The 23,003-nt window shown below is 43.2% G+C and overlaps 1 protein-coding gene across 5 annotated transcripts in view; it reads left to right on the forward strand.

The window, feature by feature from the left end:
• The window catches only part of SLC25A22 (solute carrier family 25 member 22), a gene marked incomplete at its 5' end in the record, with an annotated part of 69,239 nt that overhangs the window by 18,452 nt on the left and 27,784 nt on the right, over positions 1–23,003 (forward strand). For 2 of the 5 annotated variants that reach the window (XM_083698346.1, XM_083698349.1), the window contains one exon: positions 19,388–19,504. In XM_083698346.1, coding sequence (XP_083554472.1) covers positions 19,485–19,504 — 20 coding nt within the window. Of the gene's footprint in view, positions 1–9,586; positions 9,709–13,040; positions 13,183–19,387; positions 19,505–22,649; positions 22,742–23,003 lie in introns of those variants that run through there. The other 3 variants (XM_083698347.1, XM_083698350.1, XM_083698348.1) reach the window with 3 other exon arrangements.

The raw sequence follows: 23,003 nt of genomic DNA on the forward strand, positions 1-23,003 counted from the left end.
GGTCTAATCTGGTCCGCTGGTCAGTTTAATCCGGCCCCTGTGGCAGTTTATTTCCTGGGGTAAAATCCGAAAAAACCCCTCAAGAACTTCAATCCTAAAAAAAAAAAGCACAGCAACTTGGGGGTAGAATTATAAAAAAGCTCCACAACCACAATAAAGGTCATCAACTTTGGTCGGCCCTCACAGCCCTTCACTTCATCAAATCTGGCCCTCTTTGGAAAAAAAATTGGACATCCCTGTCAGTATAGTTGGGCCCAATAACAGACACATGAACCAGTTAGCCTTCCAGATGCTAAACCTACGATTTCCATACTGGCAAAAAACCCAAAGCTTAGCAGGAGCTGATATGGGGACTTTTGAGGATATCCTTCAATCCCTTTTTTTTTTCAGCAAGCATCTCCTACTGTCTTGGTGACAGCTTTCTCCTAGCAGCTGGGATTTCACCTTAGAGGTGGTGCAACTTCTCTCCTTCTCTCTCCCTTGCATCCCCAAACACACATTTACGCAATGCAAACTAAGACTAGAGGCCACATTCTGCTTTGTTTAAACTTGTGCTTCTTTTCCGAAGCACCTCCCACCCCAGGGGAGACTCAGATGAGCACATGCAGTCCCCAAGAAACAGTTATCTCCTAAGGCTGCTGGAAACGGTTTGCTGGTGAGGCAATCCAGGCCTCCCTGCCAGAAAGAAGGATTTTTCTCCTAGGCAGTGCTCCTGAAGCACTCTCTCTTTCTTTCAGATGAAGCAGCCAGTTTTGGGCAGGAACTGTATTTTGTTACTAATGGGGAATGAATGGGACCTTTCATGCCTATGGGATGCTGCCATGGCTGCACCATATTCCCACAAAGTGATGAACTGGAACATGTTGATCCTCTTCCTTCCCCCCCTTCCCAAACTCTTCAAGGCTTCTTGAGGTTTCTTTTAATGATCTTTCAATGCTGTTTGAATGTATTAAACACTGGCTATGCTGTCTCTGCTCACAAGGCCCCCAGTGCTCAGAAAAGGCTGCACTTTGTCTATTAACAAAAACCCAATATGCACGTTTCTGTCCAAGTGCTTTGCCTTGGTCCTTGATGATGAACACAATGCCTTTAAAAGCAGCGCTGGCCTAAGACATTTTGCTGCCTGAAGTGGAGTCCAAATGTGACCCCTCCTGTTAGGAGCAATACAGTACTTAAAAAAGAGAGAGAGAGAGAGAGAGAGAGAGTGTTATTGTTGCACCATTCAGGTGCCCCCTCCCTCTATCCTCCCTCTCTCATGGTACTACCTAAAGTAGGCCGCTTTCCTTTGCTGAATGGTGGTGGTGGGGTTTGCAGAAATGAGAGGATGTGGCTCCTACATCTTTTACTAACTATGTACTAGAGGTGCAGCTTGTAATCCAAGCAACACAGCACTTCCCCATAGCTGCCGCTTCTACAGCTGGCCATGCAGGCTGAAGGGCAAGACCGGCACTGTTTAAAAGGAAAAGGCTGGTAGAATATCTGTGTTGCCTGCAGAAGCTCTCAGGTTCAATGCCCAGCAACTCCATTTAGGGACTGAACCAAGTAGAACGGCCAATGCAACTGATGGAGTTCTTGAGTCATCCCATTGATCCTTCCATACAGTGTCCTTTATTGCGTATTGAAAGTGAAAAACATAGTGTGATTAGCTCTCCCTCCCCTCCTCTTTCAAACAGCAAAAAATTATTTATATTTGTAACCAGCTTTATGCTTTCCCTCTTGCTGAGAAAATTGACTATTTTCCAATGCTGCTCAGTTGGAAGAGTGCTGTGTGAGTCAGAAATGTGCAGACTGACATAGCTTTTAAACTCAGCCTCTTTCATCCAGCCAGAGTTACAGTTACTTGGAACGTTTTTTTAACAATGTAGCTTTTGCTGGGTTCTGCTGTTTGAGACTGCATGTTTGAATGTTCCTTTCTAGTACAAAAAAAATATTCCTGCCCATACCAAACTAGTTTGTTAGAAAGATAGCTGGTCTGGCAAACCTTGTCCTGTCATGCTAGTTTTGTGCAGGCAGGAATACACACACACACACACACATATATACAAGAAAGCATTTGATCGTGGGCTCCCCCATGTGCTGTCAGAAATGGTTGCAATCCAGCAAAAGCTGCACTATGCTAATGTTTGTGTGTGTGCTTCAGTTTACAGTCTCTGCAGCTCGGAGGATATGCCAAGCTGAATGTCTGCTTTTCCCTAGTAGGCACAAAGAATGGTTCAGGAAGTAGTATCCATGATATATTTCCTTTCACCCATGAGAGTGAATATTATTTACCTAGTTGTTCCTCTGCCTACAGTATGAACTTCTGGCCTGATTTCATCTACTCTCTGTGTGCATTCTGATGTGCTTAGAGAGCTCCTGTTACCCACAAGGAAGCTCTGTGCACACATGGCAACACCCGTGGGTCTCTGAGCAGAGAGGCTATTGCTACACAGCTGCTACCTGTTGCTTGGAGACTGCCTGCCTTCAAAATGGGCTCTTGTGTGTGTTTCCCATTCGTTGCCTGAATTCTGGCAGCTCTTTCATCTGCTCCCTTGAACACAGAGGGATTTGTGGAAGGGGAAGCAAAATTCTACCTATTACTAGTCATTTAACTCTTCTGGCCACTTCACTCCATGGTGCCCTCCCTGTCTCATTTGCTCTGGAGAAGACCAGTGACACACTCCCTGATGTAACTGGGAGCAGCTTCAGTGGATGCCCCCCCCCGCCCCTTCCAGGTATCGACAACAATGAATTAAATAGATTGCTGGCATTTATTTCATGTTAAAACTGTACCTTTGCCCCAATACCATGACAGGGGTTTGCAGTGCAAACTACATGTTTTGTTCTGAGTTTTTCACCTGTCTGAGCACTCTGCCCTCATGGTTACAAATTCCTCTTACAAACATTAACCAAGAGCGAGCTGCAGAAGTCATCTTTGTATATTAGTGGGTTGTTGTTGTTTTTTAAATAAAAACGACCTCCCTTTGTCCTTGTGTTGTGTTCTTAGAGGACCAAAACAGAAGGTGTCCATTTTCCTTTAGTTGTGTCAAACCTATGCAAATTGAACTAAGAAGAAAGTGTCATCCCAGATGGATAACATGGAGCAAACAGAGGCCATGTTACAGCTTTAACAGGTAATAAGAGCTAGAGATATGTTGAATTAGTTGTTGCTAGTATGTCGTGGAGAAGGAAGCAAAACCAGCCACTGTTTTCACAGAAGTTGCAACATTCTGTATGTGGGACTATCCATGACCTGTCTGCGGCCAACAGCAGTATGATCTTTAGTTCCTAATGTGTTTTACCTGTTTATACTTCATTACTACTACTACTGTTGTTGCTGCTGCTGCCACTACTACTACTGCTACTACTACTATTAATAATTTCATATGGATATATGGTTCCCAAGGTGAAGGAGGTTGAAACATGCTAAGAGATGGCAAAATTTAGAAGGTTATTTGCAAGAAAAAATGGTAGGGTTGTGTTTTTTGTGTGTGTTGGCAACATGCAAACCATTACATTTCAATCCCCTCTCCTACTTAAGAAATACTGTCTAAGTTTAAGGTTAATAATCAAATTATATAAGCAAATGTCAAGATTAAAAAAGACCTTGCATACTGAGACTAAAAATAAAAGGGGGAAAACCAGGGTGCCAGAGAGCGCTTTCATTGTTATAGATCCGGTGTGCCTATTTTTAGACGTTCAAAGGTTTGTGGCTGCAGGAAGATATCAAAATATTTTGATATTTCTTTTTAAAAATGGGATTAGGATGTGTTCATTCGTTTTCTATGCCAGCCTTCACATCTTGACGTGTGCTTCAAGGGAGTAGGCAGCTGTGCCTGTCGACAGGGGGCTACACACTGGGGTGCCATTTCAGGTTCAAGGGAAAGAGGAGATTTGATTCTCATCAAGGTTCGAAGGCATTCTTTTGGATGCTTTCTAACCCTTCATGGCCACCTGAAGCCTTTCCCCCACCTGAGATCCTGCATTACTCAGCCATTTAAAGCCTGTAGGCCCTTAATTTGCCAGCCTGCCTTCTCCTTAGAATGTAGGTGGCCCCCCCAAAAAAGGGGGTGTGTGTCATTACTGAAGGCCCAAATTACAAGACTTTCAACTAATACTAGATACATGCCATCTAGAGGGGCAAACTGCCTATCCCTCTGGATTTCAGACTACAAGTAATTATTCCTAAAAGCACATGAAATACAGTGCTTTAAAAATGTTTCTGTTGTTACTTCTTATTTTGTGAGTCGCCCTCCACACATATGTCCCGTTGCAATTTGCCGACATGTCCTTAAAAACAGCTAAAATAATTTTTAAACAGCACAAGAGCTGCAGAGGTATAGGTTTAAAAACAACATGGAATGAACCTCCAAGCAGAGACCTGGGAAAAGCTTGTTGAAAACATCCAAAAGTGGGCCTTTGAACCTTGCTGTGCATTGAATTTTGCCTTCCTAAATCCACCTCCCCAAATCTGAAATGTCACAACCCCCTATCTACCTCGGAGTGTAGTTTAGTCTCGTAATCTGCCATGCCAGGGAATAGGCTCCTGTGCAGCACTGGAGAGGCAGACAGGAATGTAGGCCAGACTCACCTGTTGCTAGGCTCCCATATCTTCCTCCTCCTGACTAGGGCTGCCGCAAACGTCTGCATTTGCCGGTGTTGGGTACCGTATTTTTTGCTCTATAAGATGCACCAGACCACAAGACGCACCTAGTTTTTGGAGGAGGAAAACAAGAAAAAAAAATTCTGAATCTCAGAAGCCAGAACAGCAAGAGGGATTGCTGCACAGTGAAAGCAGCAATCCCTCTTGCTGTTCTGGCTTCTGGGATAGCTGCGCAGCCTGCATTCACTCCATAAGATGCACACACATTTCCCCTTACTTTTTAGGAGGGAAAAAGTGAGTCTTACAGAGCAAAAAATACGGTAATTAAAGCCACATTCACTATTCTGGTGCCCTAGATGTTTTTGGACTACAAGTCTCTCCGCATGCTGGCTGGGGCTGATGGGAATTGTGGTCCAAAATGTTTGGAAGGTTCGGGTTTGTGAAAGCTCTTCTAGGCACTAACCTGCCTCCCTCCTCTAAATTATTTCTAAAAATGAATTGGGTAAATGCAAAATGATCGTTCCTGACTACGGAACGTAGCCTGGTCTTGTAATGGTCATGCTGGTGGATATCCAGAACAAACCTGTTGTTTAGAGTCTCTGTCTCTTAGCTTTGTCCCCTTGCACTATTTAATAACAACAATCCACCCTTCATTCTGAGGTCCCAGGGTGGATTACAGTGGTACCTCGGGTTACAGACGCTTCAGGTTACATACGCTTCAGGTTACAGACTCTGCTATCCCAGAAATAGTACCTCGGGTTAAGATCTTTGCTTCAGGATGAGAACAGAAATTGCGGTGTAGCGGCAGCAGGACGCCCCATTAGCTAAAGTGAAACCTCAGGTTAAGAACAGTTTCAGGTTAAGAACAGACCTACAGAAAGAATTAAGTTCTTAACCCGAGGTACCACTGTACAATAATTTAAACTGCAGCATTAAAAAAATAGCTTAAAAGAGTTTAATTATTGCAAAAATAGGAAGGGTCCTCAAAATATACACCTCAAGGCTACAGTAAAGATTAGGTACACCAGTTTGCTTTCTGCAGTCCTTTATTTCCCCAAATTGCCAGGGTTTTCAGTATTTTCTGAATGTGGTTAATTGTTTTTCTCGTCTCTTGAAACACCAGCAGAGCCCTGATTTCTTTAAAAAACAAGATTGAAGGAAAGTAGTCATCTTAAATACCATATGTTATTTGTTCTAGTGCCCAAAAGGAAACCTTTTGATGATAGTTGGGTAGACTGACTGGTGATTTGGAACTGAAAAATGTCTGAGCAGAGAGCCATTCGTTTTATGAGACTTGTTCTGCTCTGTTGTTTAACAGGACTGCAAACAAAATATTTTAGAAACCCCCACGTGTGCAAGAGAAGGCATGCAGCCAATGAAGATACTGGTTGCTAAGCAGTCTGAGAAACAGATCCATATGGTTAGTTGTTTTGAGGAGATTTGGTAAGGCTTATACAAAGAACAAACAGCAGCAGGACTAGGATTTTTGAGAGTATTGTTTAATTTCCCATTCATGGGTTCCAATGAGGGTAAAAAGTCCTATGGATAGAGTTCAACTTAATTGCATGTGTGGGATGGGGTCTCCTCACACAGTGGTACTTTCCCCCCTTTCCCCCCCCCACCCTAAATCTGCTCTGAAGGGTTGGGAGAGGGAAACCCAGAACAGGATTAGGGGGCACACGGTGGGAGGTGAGAGGGGGAAAGTTTCATGGCATGAGTAGACCCAGTTCCCCATGCACATTCCCCACTTGACAATTGGCTGAATTCCATGCTCTATAGACAGCATGCCCAGGATGAGGGGAACCCTGAACACGCTATAGTTCATAGATTGTGGGTGGGGAAGCTGTGGCCCTCTAGATGTTTTTGGACTAACAACCTCTGCACATCCCAATCAGCATGGCCAGTGGTCTGGGATGATGGAAGTTATAGTCTCAACACCACTGAGAAGACCACAGGCTCACCACCTCTGCATTAGGAAGAACTTCCTGAACGTATGAGCTGTTTGAAAGTGGGCAGACTATCTTGGATGGTGGTGGTTTCTTCTAGCCTCCACTTAAGTACCTGTGTCAGGGATGCAATAGCAGTGGATTTCCTGCATCCACAGGGCGTTGGATTAGATGAACTCTGAGACTGTTGGGTGAAGCTTCCAAGCAATGGCATTTTATATCTCTTCCATTGAGAAGTGCAGTCTTTGTGGAATTCTAATGAATAATTTGAATCACATGTACGTGCAATTCTCTTGATACCTCACTCTTGGTTACTTAAAACTTGAAGACTCATTTCTGAGTAGATGAACAGACTCCTTTGACAAGTATCATGTTTGATGTGATTTTACAGAAATATGGAAGTTCTGCCCTTGGTGTTTGATCTGTGGTGGTCCATTTACACATTATGTTGCACTGCACAAATGTTTATGTGATTGTGTGTGCATTTGCCTGAAAAACTCCCAAATTGTTTCTTGTTATTGCAATCCTGTCAGGGAACTGACATCAGAGCGAGAAGCGGAGGCAGGGCTCCCGAGCGATGCCGGAGAGGGGACCAGCAGGGGGGAAGGAATTCAGTGTAACACCAATAGAGAAGAGAGGGAGATGGAGGAATTGGTGACAGGGCTCCAAGACCCTTCACCCGAAACTAGTGGAGAGAGCGCTGGCACGCCCCTGCCTTCCCCTTACTTGCGCAGACGCGTTCCGTGCAGGGAACATAGGAGGAGACTCGGGGTCAAACAGCTTTTATGCTGGAAGAGGTTCAAGAAACGCCCACTGACGGATTCTGCAAGTGACTAACAGGTCACGGAGGGCGAGCTCTGACCCTAAGCATGGTTGGGCAAGCAATCTAACTAAACCGAAGGCAATTTACGCACAAGTAACCCCTCACAACCATTACAAATCCTAACAAAAATTATGGAAAATGTGGAAGTATTGTCTGTTGAGAAGAGAAGTTTGACAGCTTTAATACGCTGCGTAGAACCCTGGATCAGACTTTCTGTGCCCTTTCTAAGCTCTGGCATTGCCAAACTATGCACAATTATGAGCGCATAGATAGCCTGTTCACTTGATTTATAAAGGTGTATGGCAGGGGTGCAAGATTCAGATGAGTTGGTGGGCCACCCATCTAGCAGGTGCCCAGGGAGAACTTTTAAAATGACATCTCACATCTAATCATGCTGTGCTGTCCTCCTGCATCTTGCCTTCACCTGCATCACGGTTCTCCTTCCCCAGCCCAAAATTCTTTCTTTAACTGCAAGTACAAGCAAACTGCAAACTTTACACCTCTGTGCTCCAGTGCATTCATCTTCACACTCATTGACACCTGTGCTGCTATTTAAAGGAATTGTGGAAGAGGCTAATGCTGAGTCAGTCACTTTGGCCCTTCTAAGGTCATTTGCTCCACTGCTTCCTTGCCCTGAAGGTGATTCAGTAATTTGTGTGGTCAGTGAAGGCGTGCGATGGACCATACTGGAGATAAGACTCCCAGGCCATTTGGTTGATTGGCAGCTCTGAACTAGGAAGACACTGCTGGATCTTTAGGCAAGGTGTTCTTTACTTTTGTCAGAATGTTTCAACACCATACAGGGTTGAAGGGATGTAACTCAGCATCCCTAGTGATCTTTTGGACTGCTGTCCATTTGCAGGCACTGTGCACCTTTTGAAGCAGCTACTTGAAAGATGCACTCCTAGCATCAACCAGCTGATTGGTTCTGACAGCACAAGTTCAAAGAGGCTCACTCTCCGCACCAGTCAGCTGATGTCACGTGATCTCAAAATGATGCCTCACCTGCCGGGGGAAGTGGGAAGACAACATGCAGGCCAGAGTGTCTGCTGTTCAACATTGCAGAAAAAGCATTTATACAATGCTCTAGAGAGAGAGATGTGCCCCAGAGTGTCAGTGTATCTGCTTGACCATAGTGGAAGTGGGGCAAACTCGGCATCTACTGAGACCTGGATAGACCTTTTGTAGGTTTTGGCAAAACACTCCCATCTCACCATTGTAAATCCTGGGCACAGCACTGAAGCTGCCTTGACCTGGCAAATTTATCAGAAGAATTAGGCTTTCAATTAATAATGTTCCATACTAGTCATTGTATATTGCATCTTTTTGCAGTGTATGTTGCTTCTTGGGCTTCTCTTTTCCCCTCTTTGTTTCCAGATTGTGTTTCTGTACTTGAAGGGGGCAGTGGGGGCGGAGGCTGTGTACTTTTTCTTTCCCTGATTTATATATCATAAACTGGTCTGGCATAGGCAGTGGATTAGTAACTAGCTTTTCATATTGATAGCTGTTCTGCAGACTCTGTCTCTTGGTGCTTGAGGTGCAGCACTGTTTCATCTGAACATTTGGTTTTATTTGGTTCCTTTCCCCTTCAATAAGTGTCTGCATGAGGGGTGGCGGTAGAGAGGCTTGACTTGGATTTAGATCTGTTTCCTATTGATGTCTGCCTCTCTGTGTATATTTGTTGCTGCATGATGGTGGTAGGTAAGTAAATCTAAATTCCCTAGGTGGCAGTTGTGTTCTAGATGTGGGAAGACTACTTTCCTCCATTTGGCATGATTTTGTATGAAATGTCTGCCCAAGAACGGCACAGCAAGGGGTCGCATTCAGCCTCTGATGCCAAGAGAAGCTACCGGTAATTCCTCTGCTGGCTGAGAGAGTGAATTTTACTTCAAAGTAAGCTGTCCATCAGAACATGCTGGACATCCTGTTCTGGAGTCTCTTGATAGAACAGCCAAGAGTGGTGTGTATTGGGATAGTAGAACACTCCAGCAGAGAGATGGGATCTGTGTCTGGGGTTCTGCAGCTTCATTGTAGATCTGTAAGTTACCAACATGGCAGTTAGGGGCCAGAATGCAGAGGGGAGACCTTGGACGATGAGTTGTTATGTTGCTTTTGTTGGTTTCTTTTTCTTTTGAGCCTCGCTATTAGGGCACAGAGCATTTCCAAATTTATTGTGTAACAAAGTGGACTGTGCTTCTTTTGATAAAGTACTTCCTTTCTGTAATAAAGTGGGGGCAAAAGTTAATTGCTGCCTTTTCAGCATGGCAATAAGGTCCCTGGTGCATTTGCTCTGATATGTGGACTCTGGAGTGTTTGTAGAAAGAGAATTTCAATTTTGGTACACGTAAAACTGAGAGGTAGGAAAAAGGTGAGAAAGAGAGTGCAGGCGAGAATGTGAGAATGTGTGGTTGAAGCTGTGGATTCTTGAGCCACTGAACTGTATTTTCTTTTGGACAGCCATTAGGGAACAGCCAAGGGCGTGAAGGGATCCTGCTAGGATATTGTTAGCTATATGCAGGTATGGTGGTGTCTCCCTGGCTCAAGAGAAGGCACTGAAACGAGGCCAAATCTGTACTGTGCCCCAGAAGGTATCTGCAGTTGCATTTACAGAACAGAATGACCACCTTTGTGTTCTTTAGTGGTTAAAGCAGAATTTACCTGAACGGCTGTTAGAATTAATGGAAAGAACGAGTTTCAACTTGCTGTTGTTGTTGTTTAGTCATTTAGTCGTGTCCCACTCTTTGTGACCCCATGGACCAGAGCATGCCAGGCACTCCTGTCTTCCACTGCCTCCTACAGTTTGGTCAGACTCATGTTTGTAGCTTCGAGAACATTGCCCAGCCATCTCCTCCTCTGTCGTCCCCAGGGTCTTTTCCAGGGAGTCTTCTCTTCTCATGAGGTGGCCAAAGTATTGGAGCCTCAGCTTCAGGATCTGTCCATCCAGTGAGCATTCAGGGCTGATTTCCTTCAGAATAGAGAGGTCTGATCTTCTTGCAGTCCGTGGGACTCTCAAGAGTCTCCTCAAGCACCATAATTCAAAAGCATCAATTATTTGGTGATCAGCCTTCTTTATGGTCCAGCTCTCACTTCCATACATCACTACTGGGAAAACTATAGCTTTAACTATATGGACTTTAGTCGGCAAGGTGATGTCTCTGCTTTTTAAGATGCTGTCTAGGCTTGTCATTACTTTTCTTCAAGAAGCAGGCGTCTTTTAATTTTGTGACTGCTGTCACCATCTGCAGTGATAATGGAACTTGTAGGCTTTATATTTACAAGAGATTTTAACCACTACAATGTTGCAGTGGCACAAAATGCAAATGCATCCATTTGTTGCGATGCAAGAATGTATTTGCTGTGGGGGGATTTTGTACTGCTGGAGCTTCAACAATGATTGAAAAATTTAGTGGGGTCATGGCCCATAAATAGAACGCTTCTAGGTAAATATAGCTCTGATCATGGATGGAGAGTCCTTTGCTGGCATATTACCAGCCTCTCAGAAATGAAGGGTTTGTGCTTAAAACTCAGGTAGGGAGCTTACTGGCTCAGAGAGGACTATTGTGTCTCAGCTGTGTGCTTATCCACACTTAACCTTTCCTCCACGCTTTCCAGGCATGGTTTGTGCTTTAAAACTCTGTCTGAGTGCTCTTTCTTTCTTTCTTTTGCTCCAGAGGTTTCCCCGTGGAACCCTACTCCTTACTGCTGAATCAGAGCAAACAGCAATCCATGGAAAATTCAAATTGCTGTTTATTGTGTTTCAGCTTTAAAGAGTGAGTTTTCATGGGAAAAGCTCTGGAATGGAAATGAGAGAGAGAGAGAGCGCTCAGATACGGAGCTTTAAAGCATGGAGCTGTGCCTGGAGAATGTGTGGGGCTAAAGCAGGGGTCAGCAACCTAAGGCCCATGGACCGGAAGCAGCCTGCGGAGGTTGTTTGACCCGCCCCCAAGCCACCCGCTTGCCCACTGCACTAAATTGGCACTGAGCAGTACGGGGACTCGTTTCTGCGGTGCCAAAAATCATGTGTGCGCAGACTCTGAAAATTGCAGGTGCGCACGATCCAGCCCACAGAGGAATCTCTGCGGGACTGATCCGGCCCAGGCAAGATAAATCTTACTGACCCCTGGACTAAAGGTAAGTGTGGACAAGCCCTGTGTGCACAGGGAGCAGTTCAGCAGGTGGGACTTGTTCTGTCACAGAGCTGCAGTGATAGGCTAAGCAACTGAATGTTTACTGAATGTATACACGCTGGTGCATTTTTAAGAACACAATCCTAAAATCAGTTAATAGGATTTGAAAATCGGTAGGGTTGGAAACTGACTTTTTTGGGGGGTGGGGAGGGGACAATTCTGTTGAAGTTAATCTGCATCAGTTTTAAAATGCTTGAGTCTTACCTATCCCTAGAAATAGGGAAGTAAATCTTGGAATAATCTACAAGTCCTCTGATACAATTTCCCATGTGTTTAGTATCAGCCAGAACCCTGCTGGGGGTGGGAGTGGAGGGAGATAGGTAACTGGAAATAATGTAGAAAGCATGGCTGTTTGGCTTTCTCTGATCCTACAGTAAGAGAATAGCACATGAAAGATAAGAAATCCAGTGATCTATTCAACAGATGTTGCCCACACATTTAAATCACAAGATCTTTCTTATACCCCCCCCTCCAAAAAGCTGGTATAATTAATTTGTGTACATTGTGTTTTACAAAGAACAGGTTTGACAGGCCTCTTACCCCATGGGGCTTGCAAGCAATAGACAAAAAGGAAACCATAGAGGAAGGAGCGGTAAATTGAGTGAGGTATAATAATAATAATAATAATTTGAAAACCTAAAACAACATCCACATGCCCATGTGGATTCTGATCAACTTTAGCATCTAAACTCTAGTCAAAGGTTCGTCCCTGGGTGGGTCGCAACAATGAAAACAACATTGGAAACTATTTCAAACAACTTGCTACTCTTTTTAAACTAATGAAAAATGGGTTAAACATAAAATCGATCATTTGTTAAATGAACAATATAGCAGTTCGTTCACCACTTGCACTGAATTGTTCACCACTTGCAGGTGAAAATTAATGTCCTATTGTATAATTAATATTTCTTAATTGGGCAACTTTTTCTTTTACTATGGAAAGTGTTAACATTAAGCTGCTGTCAGCTGGACTCTCCTATGCCATCTCCCTTTCAATGAAACAGTTTACCTTGTAGAGTGGATGAAAGACAGTGCGTGTGTGTAATATCAGACATGTTTGTAAGTGTAATGTTAAACAGAACAGATTAAAAGAATTTGGTTTCGAAACCTTGGAGTGCCTTCAGACAACTAGCAGTTTAATAAAAGATAGCAAACCTTAAGCAGTGTCCTTTGTTGTGATAGGTCGGGCGTTTCTGTCCTGAACAGTATTTGTTTTGTTGGCTTGCCAAGGAAATCTTACTGATAACATCAGAAAAGTCTTAGAGCAGCACGGTTCACACTCATAATATTTATTGTATATAGGATAGTTCAAGAAGTGGATTTGTCTGCCTCCTATAGTAAGTTTTTGATTCCTAAAATTGTTGCTGTGTTAGTCCCCAAGGAACAAGTACAAAATAGCTAATGATTTCTGTCCTTGGCTCAGTTTCTACTGATGCAACCATGTGTGAACTTTGGAGCTGTGCACAGTTCTTTACTTAGCAGAGTGGCATCTGTTCAACAGCAGAGAGAAGAAAGCACACAGAGACCCGTCAATTATCATTGTTGTTGTGCTATTGCACTCATGTCCTGCTGGTGGGCTTCCACAAGCTGCTGTGGGAACAGAATGCTGGAGTAGATTATCCTTTGGTCCTTTCCTTCAAAGAGGTAGATTTTCAGCCAAGATCTCCATGACATAATTTTAGAGGCTCCTCTTTGCTTGAAGTACCGCCTTTGATTCTTTTCTCAGCACCTGGTTAAGATAAGTCTTTTAATTATTTTTAACAACCAGTGTAACAAAGAAAGAAAAGCAGAGGGGGGAAGGTGAAAGAAAAAAAACGCATGCCATCAGTTCATATTAAGATAAGCCTTCCTAAATAATGCGTCATTCCACATTCCCTCTGAATTTCCACCTTGCAGCTAACCTTGAAGATTGCTTCCAGATAGTGGGCTCTTTTTTGTGTATGGGTGGGGGAAGTAGGTGCTTTAAAATTAGTGCTTTCTCGCTACTGAGAAATGATGAAAGATAGAATAAACTTGGTCATCTTAATATTTCCTCTTTTCAGAACTTCTGGCATCTCTTAATAATATAATTACAATAATTTCCTCACCCGTAGGGCTGCCAGTGGTGGTACAGAGAGTATAAATACCCTATTATCCTAGGATCCTCCAGCAATACCCCAGAAATGGTGAACAACAATCTGCCTCTCTGGCCCAACACCAGCTGCAGACCCTCTAAACCTGTCTCAAGGTCAAAAGATTTCCTGGTCAGGGAGATGGCACTCTTATGGACAATAGCAACACCACTGCCTTGACCACCCCAGTCTAGCCTGGTGCAGTACTGAAAACCCAGGTGGGCATAGCTGGGTAAGATATGGGCCACCCAGCTTTTTCGCCCAAGTCTCTATAATGCCTGCTGGATCTGCCCATTCATCCACAATCAAGTCATTGTTTTCTTATGGGCAGATCTGGCTTCTGCAACAGCACCACTAGATTGGAGGGCTCAGTCAATATGCTACCAGTGTTTTGCAGAGATATGAGAGAGTTGAAACAAATAATGCAGACCACACCGGTATGAAGTTTACGGCATGTAATGCCTTGAAAGAAAACATTATGAAAATGATATATAGGTGGTACATGACCCCAGTCAAGCTAGCAAAAATATATCACCTGTCAGATAATAAGTGTTGGAAATGTAAGGAAACTGAAGGAACGTTCTTTCACCTCTGGTGGACTTGCCCCAGGGTTAAGGCCTTCTGGGAAATGATATATAACGAGCTGAAAAAGGTATTTAAGTATACCTTCCCTAAGAAACCAGAGGCCTTCCTTTTGGGCATTGTTGGCCAGAGGGTGTTAAAGAATGATCGAACATTTTTCATGTATGCGACAACAGCAGCAAGGATACTTGTCGCTAAATATTGGAAAACTCAAGATTTGCCCACGCTGGAAGAATGGCAGATGCAACTGATGGACTACATGGAGCTAGCAGAAATGACTGGCAGAATCCGAGACCTGGGAGAGGAAGCAGTGGAAGAGGACTGGAAGAAATTCAAGGACTACCTACAAAAACACTGTAAATTATATGAGTGCTAAGAAGGATGAGGGATTTGAAAATAACAGGGCACCATAAAAATTGGGTGAAAAGACTGTGAAAATGAGTGAATTTTGTGAGAAAAATAAATTTTGAATAAATATGATGGTAAGATTAGATATTTAAGACCTAGATAAAAATATTCAAAGTTAGGGACAAAACATCGGAAAAGTGTACAATAAGAATGGAAATAAGGTGATAAATTGCTGGTTAAAGTTTTATAAATTGGGAAAGTAGGAGCGAGAGACGTGAGGAAGTCCAAAAAATGAAGAAAAGTTGGTTAATGTACGATGCTAAATTTTATGTTTGTTTTTCTTTTTCTGTTTCTTTTTTGCTATGCTGTCTTTCTTCTCTATTGCTATAAAAAAAAACTCTTAATAAAAATTTCTTTAAAAAACAACAACAAATAATGCAGACCAAACACCTAAGCCTGTTTATTTTTCATTATTTAAATGAAAGCTGATCTTCTTGGTCTGTCAAAATAACATCTTTTTTTTTGGAATATATTTGGTTCTCTGCAGTTACTTGACACATTTATAAATGTAAACAAGAATCAAACCCTCTTCTGGAACTGATGTGTATAATTCCCTTACAGAATGCAAATGTATCTGTACAACTCATTCCAAAGTTGCTGATAATGAAAAGCCTCTGGTGGGGAGGATGGTAGCTGACCTGTTTGCCATGCCAACAACTGACAACTTCTCTACCTTCGGGGCATGTCAGTCATTTGAGATGGAATAGCTCTGAGAGCGAATGAGATATGGTGCATTGCTAGACGGAAGCAGGTTCCCAGCTGATGTCAGGCAAGCAAAACACTTAAGAAAGGGTGAATGCAGTTCAGCTTCTGACTTGGAAACAGCTAGTTTTTAATTCATGCTTTCCCACTTCTCCAGTGGGCTGGAATGTTTACAGCATCAACTGTTATTTCTCCTGGGCCATAAAAGAACACGTTTTACCTAGAGGCAATACATAAATCAGGGCTCATCCAGACTTGTCGTATGTCTAGAAAGCACAGGTTCAAGCGTTTTCCCCCTTGCTCTGCCACTTTCCCCAGAAAAGCCAGCTCTTCAGTGATAAATCAGGCAAATGTCAGTTCAGAGAAAACCCGATTGACATTTGGTCCGATTCAGTGGTAAATTATGAGTTTCCCTAGGGGAAAAGCAGCAGGGCAGGGACAGGTCTGGATGAGCCCCCACTATCAAAGGAGCCTAGTCCATTAGGGCAAATGAGACACTGCCCCACCAATCTCAATCTGCCCTCAGCCAGCCTCTGCTTGCCTGTTGTCTTAGTTAAAACCAGTTTGAGGTGGGTGGGTAGCATTAACTGTCCTCCTCCTCCTCCTCCTCCTCCTCCATCTCAGTGTTGCCCTTATACTCCTTTGTAGGGAGGAAGAGGATAGGGACAAACTAGAATGAGTTGGCTCTGGCTCCTGTTGTTTTCTTCCATGCCTTCCACCCTAGCAGTCCCAAAAGGGAAGTAGCTACCACTGGTTACTATTGCTGTTCTGTATCTGGGTGAAACACAGTAAAGCTGTGAATGGGATGTTTTGAAATGGGTGCATTTATGCTACTGTTTCTTCTGACGCATGGACAAGTTTGTGGGTTAAGAGCTCAATTGCATTGCAGTTAGTTGGCTATCCAGCTAACAGCCACCCCCCTTCCCCTAGCGCCCACTCACTTGCATTAGGAACCCAGGCAGGGTTCTGCTTAGAAGGACCTAGCACATGTTAGCCCACTGCCAAACATATCTTCCAGAGTCTTTTTGGTAATAAAAACTACCTATATGGAGACAATTGTCTTTTTTATTTGCTTTAGTAACTCTCCAGCTATTCAGCAGAATGTTTTCAAACATGTATTCTTCCATCTTAACCTGTTCTGTACTGCTGTCCTTATGCTAACAGATTGAAGTTTCAGGAGCTAATTTATCATAGATTACATCACTTCTCTCATCACTTGATGACATTGTTTTAGGACACTGATGAATGTGTGAACTGTCTGTACTGAAAAGCAGGGGTTTTTCCCCCAGCCGGGGAAACTGGGTTGTCCTTAAAGTGGGAGAAGTGGGAGTTCCTGCACCTGTTTTTCTAGAAAAGAAGCACTGCTGAAAATTGTGGTGGTAGAGGTGGGGAAAACAAAAGCTCTGAGTTTTCTTGATATGTAATAACTGTTTCACACATTACAGTACATGCCATATCTGAATAGTGAAGAAATAGAGTAGAATTATGTGTGCGTGAATTTGCACTAGCGCTTACCTAATCCCGTTGGAACAATATCACTGTTGCATATTATGTGTATAGATTAAAAATTTCAAACTCTACAGAGAGCAAATATATCTTCCTTTTTCCGAAATGTGTTAGGTAATTTTTGACAAGAAAATATGTGTGTAGAGATTGTTGCAAAAAACATGCATTGAGCGGTGCTCAGCATCTAAAACTGCAGGGTTATTTTTAATTTTACCTTGCCCTATGAGTAAAACAATGATATATCATATTGGCAAACAGTATAAAACAACAGTAACATTTATGAAACCAAATACAAAATGCACCACAAGTTTGTGGATCAAATTAATACACCAGTGTGCCTGAAAATCCTGAGTGAGTTTTAAGCAGGTTATAATAACAACAACAATTATTATTATAATTATTTATGATTTATACCCCACCCATTCGGCTGGATTTCCCCAGCCACTCTGGGTGGCTTCCAACAGAATAAAACATCAAACATTAAAAACTTCCCTAAACAGGGCTTCCTTCATATGTCTTCTAAAAGTCAGATAGTTGTTTATTTCCTTGACATATTATGGGAGGGCATTCCACAGGGCGGGCGTCACCACCAAGAAGGCCCTCTGCCTGATTCCCTGTAACTTCACATCGCACAGTGCAGGAACTGCCAGAAGGCCCTCAGAGCTGGACCTCAGTGTCCAGGTAGAACAATGGGGTTGGAGACGCTCCTTCAGGTATACTGGGCTGAGGCCGTTTAGGGCTTTAAAGGTCAGCACCAACACCTCAAATTGTGCTTGGAAACGTACTGGGAGCCAATGTACATCTTTCAGGACCGGTGTTATAGGGTCTCAACAGTTCCTAAATCCAAGGCTGTCACTTCAGGGTATGCCCAGTCACTTTAGGATACAGCATTTACTTTTTTCAATTTTTCTGTTTTGCATGTGGGGCTTATTGTTGCTTCTTTTTGTGACTCTGCACAGTTGCTTTTAGAATGAGGTTCATTAGGGGGGAAAAAACTCCACCCTGCAAGGTTCCCCCCCCTTTTCTTCATACTTACTGATTCATTCTACTCCACCCTTCTCTTCATTAAGAGTTTTATGCAGAAGGCACTTCTTCTTTTTAAAAAGAAGTCGTCCCCCCTTTAGCAAGTCCCCCCCCCTTTAGCTCTTCCGATGCCCTCCTGGCAGCACAGCAGCTTGGCACCTTTGGGCAGGCGCCTTGCCTGGGTACCGCGGGGTGAGTGGGTGTGATTTCACAGTCTTGCTTCAGTTAGCAGCAGAAAATAGCTTGGAAATATACTGCTCTTAAAAAAAAAGATTAAACGTGAATATGAATAACTTACAAATGAAATGATGTTTTCTGTGTAGGTTTGGTAAACATTTTGAGAATCAAGATAAGGCTGTTTCTGCATGACTTGAGCCAACAACCAGTACAAATGGAAGGAACTTCCATATGGATCTGGTATAGTAATATAAGGTTCAAGAGGCATGATTTACAGTGTGTCTGCAGTGTTAAAACAATGCTGTGTAATGGTTTACTCAAATTATTATTGGGGTTAGTTCAACAAGTTGGCATGCCTACTTGACCAGTTTTTCAACAATCTGACGACTTAATAAAGTTAGCCTGATTTAAAGGAAATCTAATCCAGGGGCGGACTTTGGTAATTTTTGGTAATAAGATGCCCTTAGCAAGGCCAAAATTTGGCGCCCCCAAACAGATCTTCTCAATTTTGCACTGCCTCGGCTCAGCACCCTTGAGGGGGGGGGGAACTGCCCACAGCACCCTAAATCTGGTGCTGTCCCATCAGATCAATCTTGTGTGAATGTGAGAGGTATGGTCCATTCATGAGAGGATGTAGAGGGGGAAGAGACAGCACTGCAAGTTTCCACTTGCCAGAGTGTCAAGAAGTAATAATGGTGTAGAGCAGGGGTAAGCAACCTAAGGCCCAATCACCTTCTAAATCGGGCCCGTGGACGGTCCGGGAATCAGTGTGTTTTCACATAAGTAGAATGTGTCCTTTTATTTAAACAGCACCTCTGGGTTATTTATGGGGCATAGGAATTCGTTCATTTATTTATTTTTTCAAAATATAGTCTGGCCCACCACATGGTCTGAGGATGGTGGACCGGCCCATGGCTGAAAAAGGTTGCTGACGCCTGGCGTAGAGCATGTGAAAGAGTACCTCTACCTTGTTTGAAATAAGAGCAGAAGCTCCATGTCTCCAGAGAAGGAATCCAGGGATGCCCTTTCTTAGGCAGATAATGTGGTTTTCCTGGGATGTTTGAACCTTGGCATCTTCCTTTGTATGTCATAGACCCTGGAAGACTGCTCTTTACTGTTTTAAAATTTTGTATGTGGAAGAGAAAATATTTTATACTCTTCTTTGGATGTTTTTAGATTATGCCTCTTTGCTTTTTGGTCCTTTTCTGAAAATGAGGATGCCTAATCTACTTTGCATGATTCTCCTGATGATGACAGAGATTGTAAGTGCTCTTATTGAATATAAAAAGCTTATAGCGATGATGAGAAACTATAATCCTGATATTTCTATCTCTTTCTAGATAACCATTTGCTCAGAAATACGTGACTGAACGCCAAAGTATTTGAAAGACTTCTGGAAGAACAAATCTAGTTTCCACAAGATCAAATCTGTATTAAATGGCTGATAAACAGATCAGGTAAAAGCATTTCTTCTCTCAACTGTTGTCTCTGCTTCTGGTTCCTTTTGTCCTTCCACATTTGCTTTTCTTCATTCGTAAGGTCCACAACACATCCCGAAGTACTCTCGTCTTTCTCTACCCCTTTGCCTTTCTTCATTATTGCCCCTGATGGTCTTGTGGTTGGAACAGAATAGGAGGAACAGCACGTGGAGCAGATTCAAGCATTCAGGCTGCAATGCTGTGCCCACTTAGCTGAGAGTATGCCCTGTATTCCATGGGACAGGAATACTTTTGATACAAGGACCCACATGCTTGAAATCATATCTGCATAGGTGATTCATAAGCTTTAGACATCCTGCATGTTTGGGAGACAGGCCCAGTTGTTAGTTTTTGAGGTGGATGCAAAGAGTTGGATTGTTGTTTCTATCTGCACCAGGTCTTTTCTGTTCCCCTTCTTTTGGCAGCCACTTGCACTCTACAAAAAGCTAGTTATCAGGACACTCCATGCAGCAGCATACAATGTAATGTGAGTGGATTCAGCCAGGGAAAATTAGTAAACAATCAAGCTCACACTCATAATGCACTGTGGAATTACTTTCCATGAGTATATGGGCCTGTTTGTCCTTAGAACTAGATCCATGTTAATTTAATCATAACTTGATTTTACTCCCATTGAAATCAGTGGGAGTGAATTTCAACTTAAGTCACTCTGGAACTAACCCTATAATTCTGACGTTTAAAATAGAAGTAAGATAAATAAGTTTTGTATTATACTGGCAATATTATTAATTTATTTTAGAGTCACAGGAATGCACCTTTGAAATACCAATAATAAAAAATTGGGGGATGCAAACATCTTTTAATTAATGTACATATTTATCTGGGAAATAGAAAGTCTAGAGGAGTTAAAACAGGCCATATGCCGCCTCCAACCAGATTTTATCCAACACTTCAGGTCCCCTCCCAACTATCAGCAGGGAGGAAAAAGGACTTTGATGTTGTGCAAGGTTGTGCAATTTCAACTCTTTCCTCTGTGAGAAGATCAAATCAGGGAGCAAAATGTCTCATCGGAATTCTGCTTCTTACAAATATAGTATGCATGCAATTTAAGGCTGCAAAGTTTGAGGCTACAAAGTAAGACTGTGCAGTGATCTTACTTTAATTCTTCTGCTGGGTTTACTGAGCTCTTTTTGCCTTTTACACAGTCAGGACAGGCAAATGATATTGCAGAGTTGTTGTTGTTTTGCTGCAAACGTTGCGGGGTGGGGGGAAGTATGAGGAAAATGGAAGGTGAAAAGTTGAGTGGGGTTACTAAGAAATATATTGCCTGTTTTCATGGGAAATAGCTTTGTGAGCTTGCCTATATATTACTGGAAGGCGATCCATGACAGCTTTCCACTGGGTGAATATTTACCAATCCTGGGTTAAAGCAATTATATTAATCTGAGGCATAATATCTTATAGTAATGGCATGTTTTTCTAGGGGTTAAAGTTAGTGCTATAGAAAAGCTTAATAGGTGTTATGTGCTAGGGAGAGTCTTACCCCACCAATAGTCTGACTGAAGCATTTTGCACCAGCTGGAGCCCCCAGACCAGGCCCAAGGGTAGCCCCATGTACTGCACATTGCAGTAATCAAGACTAGAGGTTATCAATGCCTGAATCTTCTGTGGCCAGATCATCCCTGTCCAATAATGGTCATAGAGAATGTAACAGCCATAGCTGGTAAAAGGTTTTGCTTTCAAATGAGGCTACCTGACCCTCCAGCAACCAATTTGGATCCAGGAACAAGTTAACAATTCCTAATATGCTATACAAGCAATAAGTTATCTCCTCTTTGGTAGCCAACACACAAAATTCTGGGTACTACTACTACTACTAATAATAATAATAATTGAATTTATATACAATCCTATACCAGGGGGTATAAGAGCAGTTCACAGAATAAAATCAAGATACTGTATAAAACCACAAAATACATAATAAAAACACAATAGCCCCCCCCTAAAAAAACACATTTTAAAAGGGCATCAGATGTAAATCAGATCAACCAAAGGCCTAGTTAAAAAGGAATGTCTTTGCCTGACGCCTAAAGATGTATAATGAAGGCACCATGCAAACTTCCTTGGTGAGGGCATTCCACAGACAGGGAGCCACTACAGAGAAGGGCTGTTCTCATGTTGCTACCCTCTGGACCTCTCAAGGAGAAGGCACATGAAGGAGGGCCTCAGAAGATGATCTGAAGGTCTGGGTAGGTTCATATGGAAAGAGGCAGTCCTTGAGGTATTATGGTCCTGAGTCATATAAGGTACCATATATCAAACTAAAAACTTGGTCTTCAGCATATCTCTATTATTTATGTCACCATTGTTGTCTTAATAAACCAGAGTATTTTATATTTTGTGGGTTTACAGTTGACCAGCAGGCAATGAACTACAAGATGTTAGGGCATAAACCAGAGGTGGGGAACCTCTGGCTCACTGCCAACCTTGGCCCGACAGGCGCTCCAAGTTGGCATGTGAGGTCATTCCCCGCAAACCACAGCTGCCTGTCACTCACTGGGTGATGTTAACTGATGGGTTTAGTCCTGCTGGATGCTTGTTCCCTTTGGGGAAGCATGCTGGGGAAGCAGACTACTCCCCCCCAACCCCATGGTTCAACTTTGTCAGGTGGGTTACTCTACCCACTGGGGGATGGGAGATGATGATGATCTGGCCCACTAGGACGAAAAGGTTGCCAACCCCTGGCATATGCTATAATTATGTAGCTAATTTGTTGTTTTGTACTGGCGCTGTGGGTTAAACCACAGAGCCTAGGACTTGCCGATCAGAAGGTCGGTGGTGCGAATCCCCGTGACGGGGTGAGCTCCCGTTGCTCGGTCCCTGCTCCTCCCAACCTAGCAGTTCGAAAGCACATCAAAGTGCAAGTAGATAAATAGGTACCGCTCCAGCGGGAAGGTAAACAGTGTTTCCGTGTGCTGCTCTGGTTCGCCAGAAGCAGCTCAGTCATGCTGGCCACATGACCCGGAAGCTGTACGCTGGCTCCCTCGGCCAATAAAGCGAAATGAGCGCCGCAACCCCAGAGTCGGTCACGACTGGACCTAATGGCAGGGGTCCCTTTACCTTTACCCTACCGTCACAGCAATCGGTGACTTTAGAATGGAATCAGGCAAGTGTTCTTGCAGTGTCTGTTTAACAGACGACAGAGCTGTTTAACAGACACAGAACATATCACAGCAAATGGCACGTAATGCTCAGGTGAGTTGTCAAGGCCCGACTTTGATACTTCTACTTAATGGCTGGCTCTTCCGAATCAACCATTTTGGGTGTGCTGCCAGACCTTTCCTGAAAAGCGAGTCTCCCTCTGAGAATCTGAGCAGCTTTTCTAATTGCTGTTGCCCTTTGAGAAAATGCCTTCTGATCCTTTGGCTCTGCTTACATCCAGCCATTGTCTATTTCACGAGTGATTTTCCAATTTCATTGTTACCTAAGAGCAGCTTTTGTACAGAGAGCCTTAGCT

This window comes from Podarcis gaigeae (genome assembly GCF_964106915.1).
Source record: "Podarcis gaigeae genome assembly, chromosome: 1".
Classification (NCBI taxonomy): domain Eukaryota; kingdom Metazoa; phylum Chordata; class Lepidosauria; order Squamata; family Lacertidae; genus Podarcis; species Podarcis gaigeae.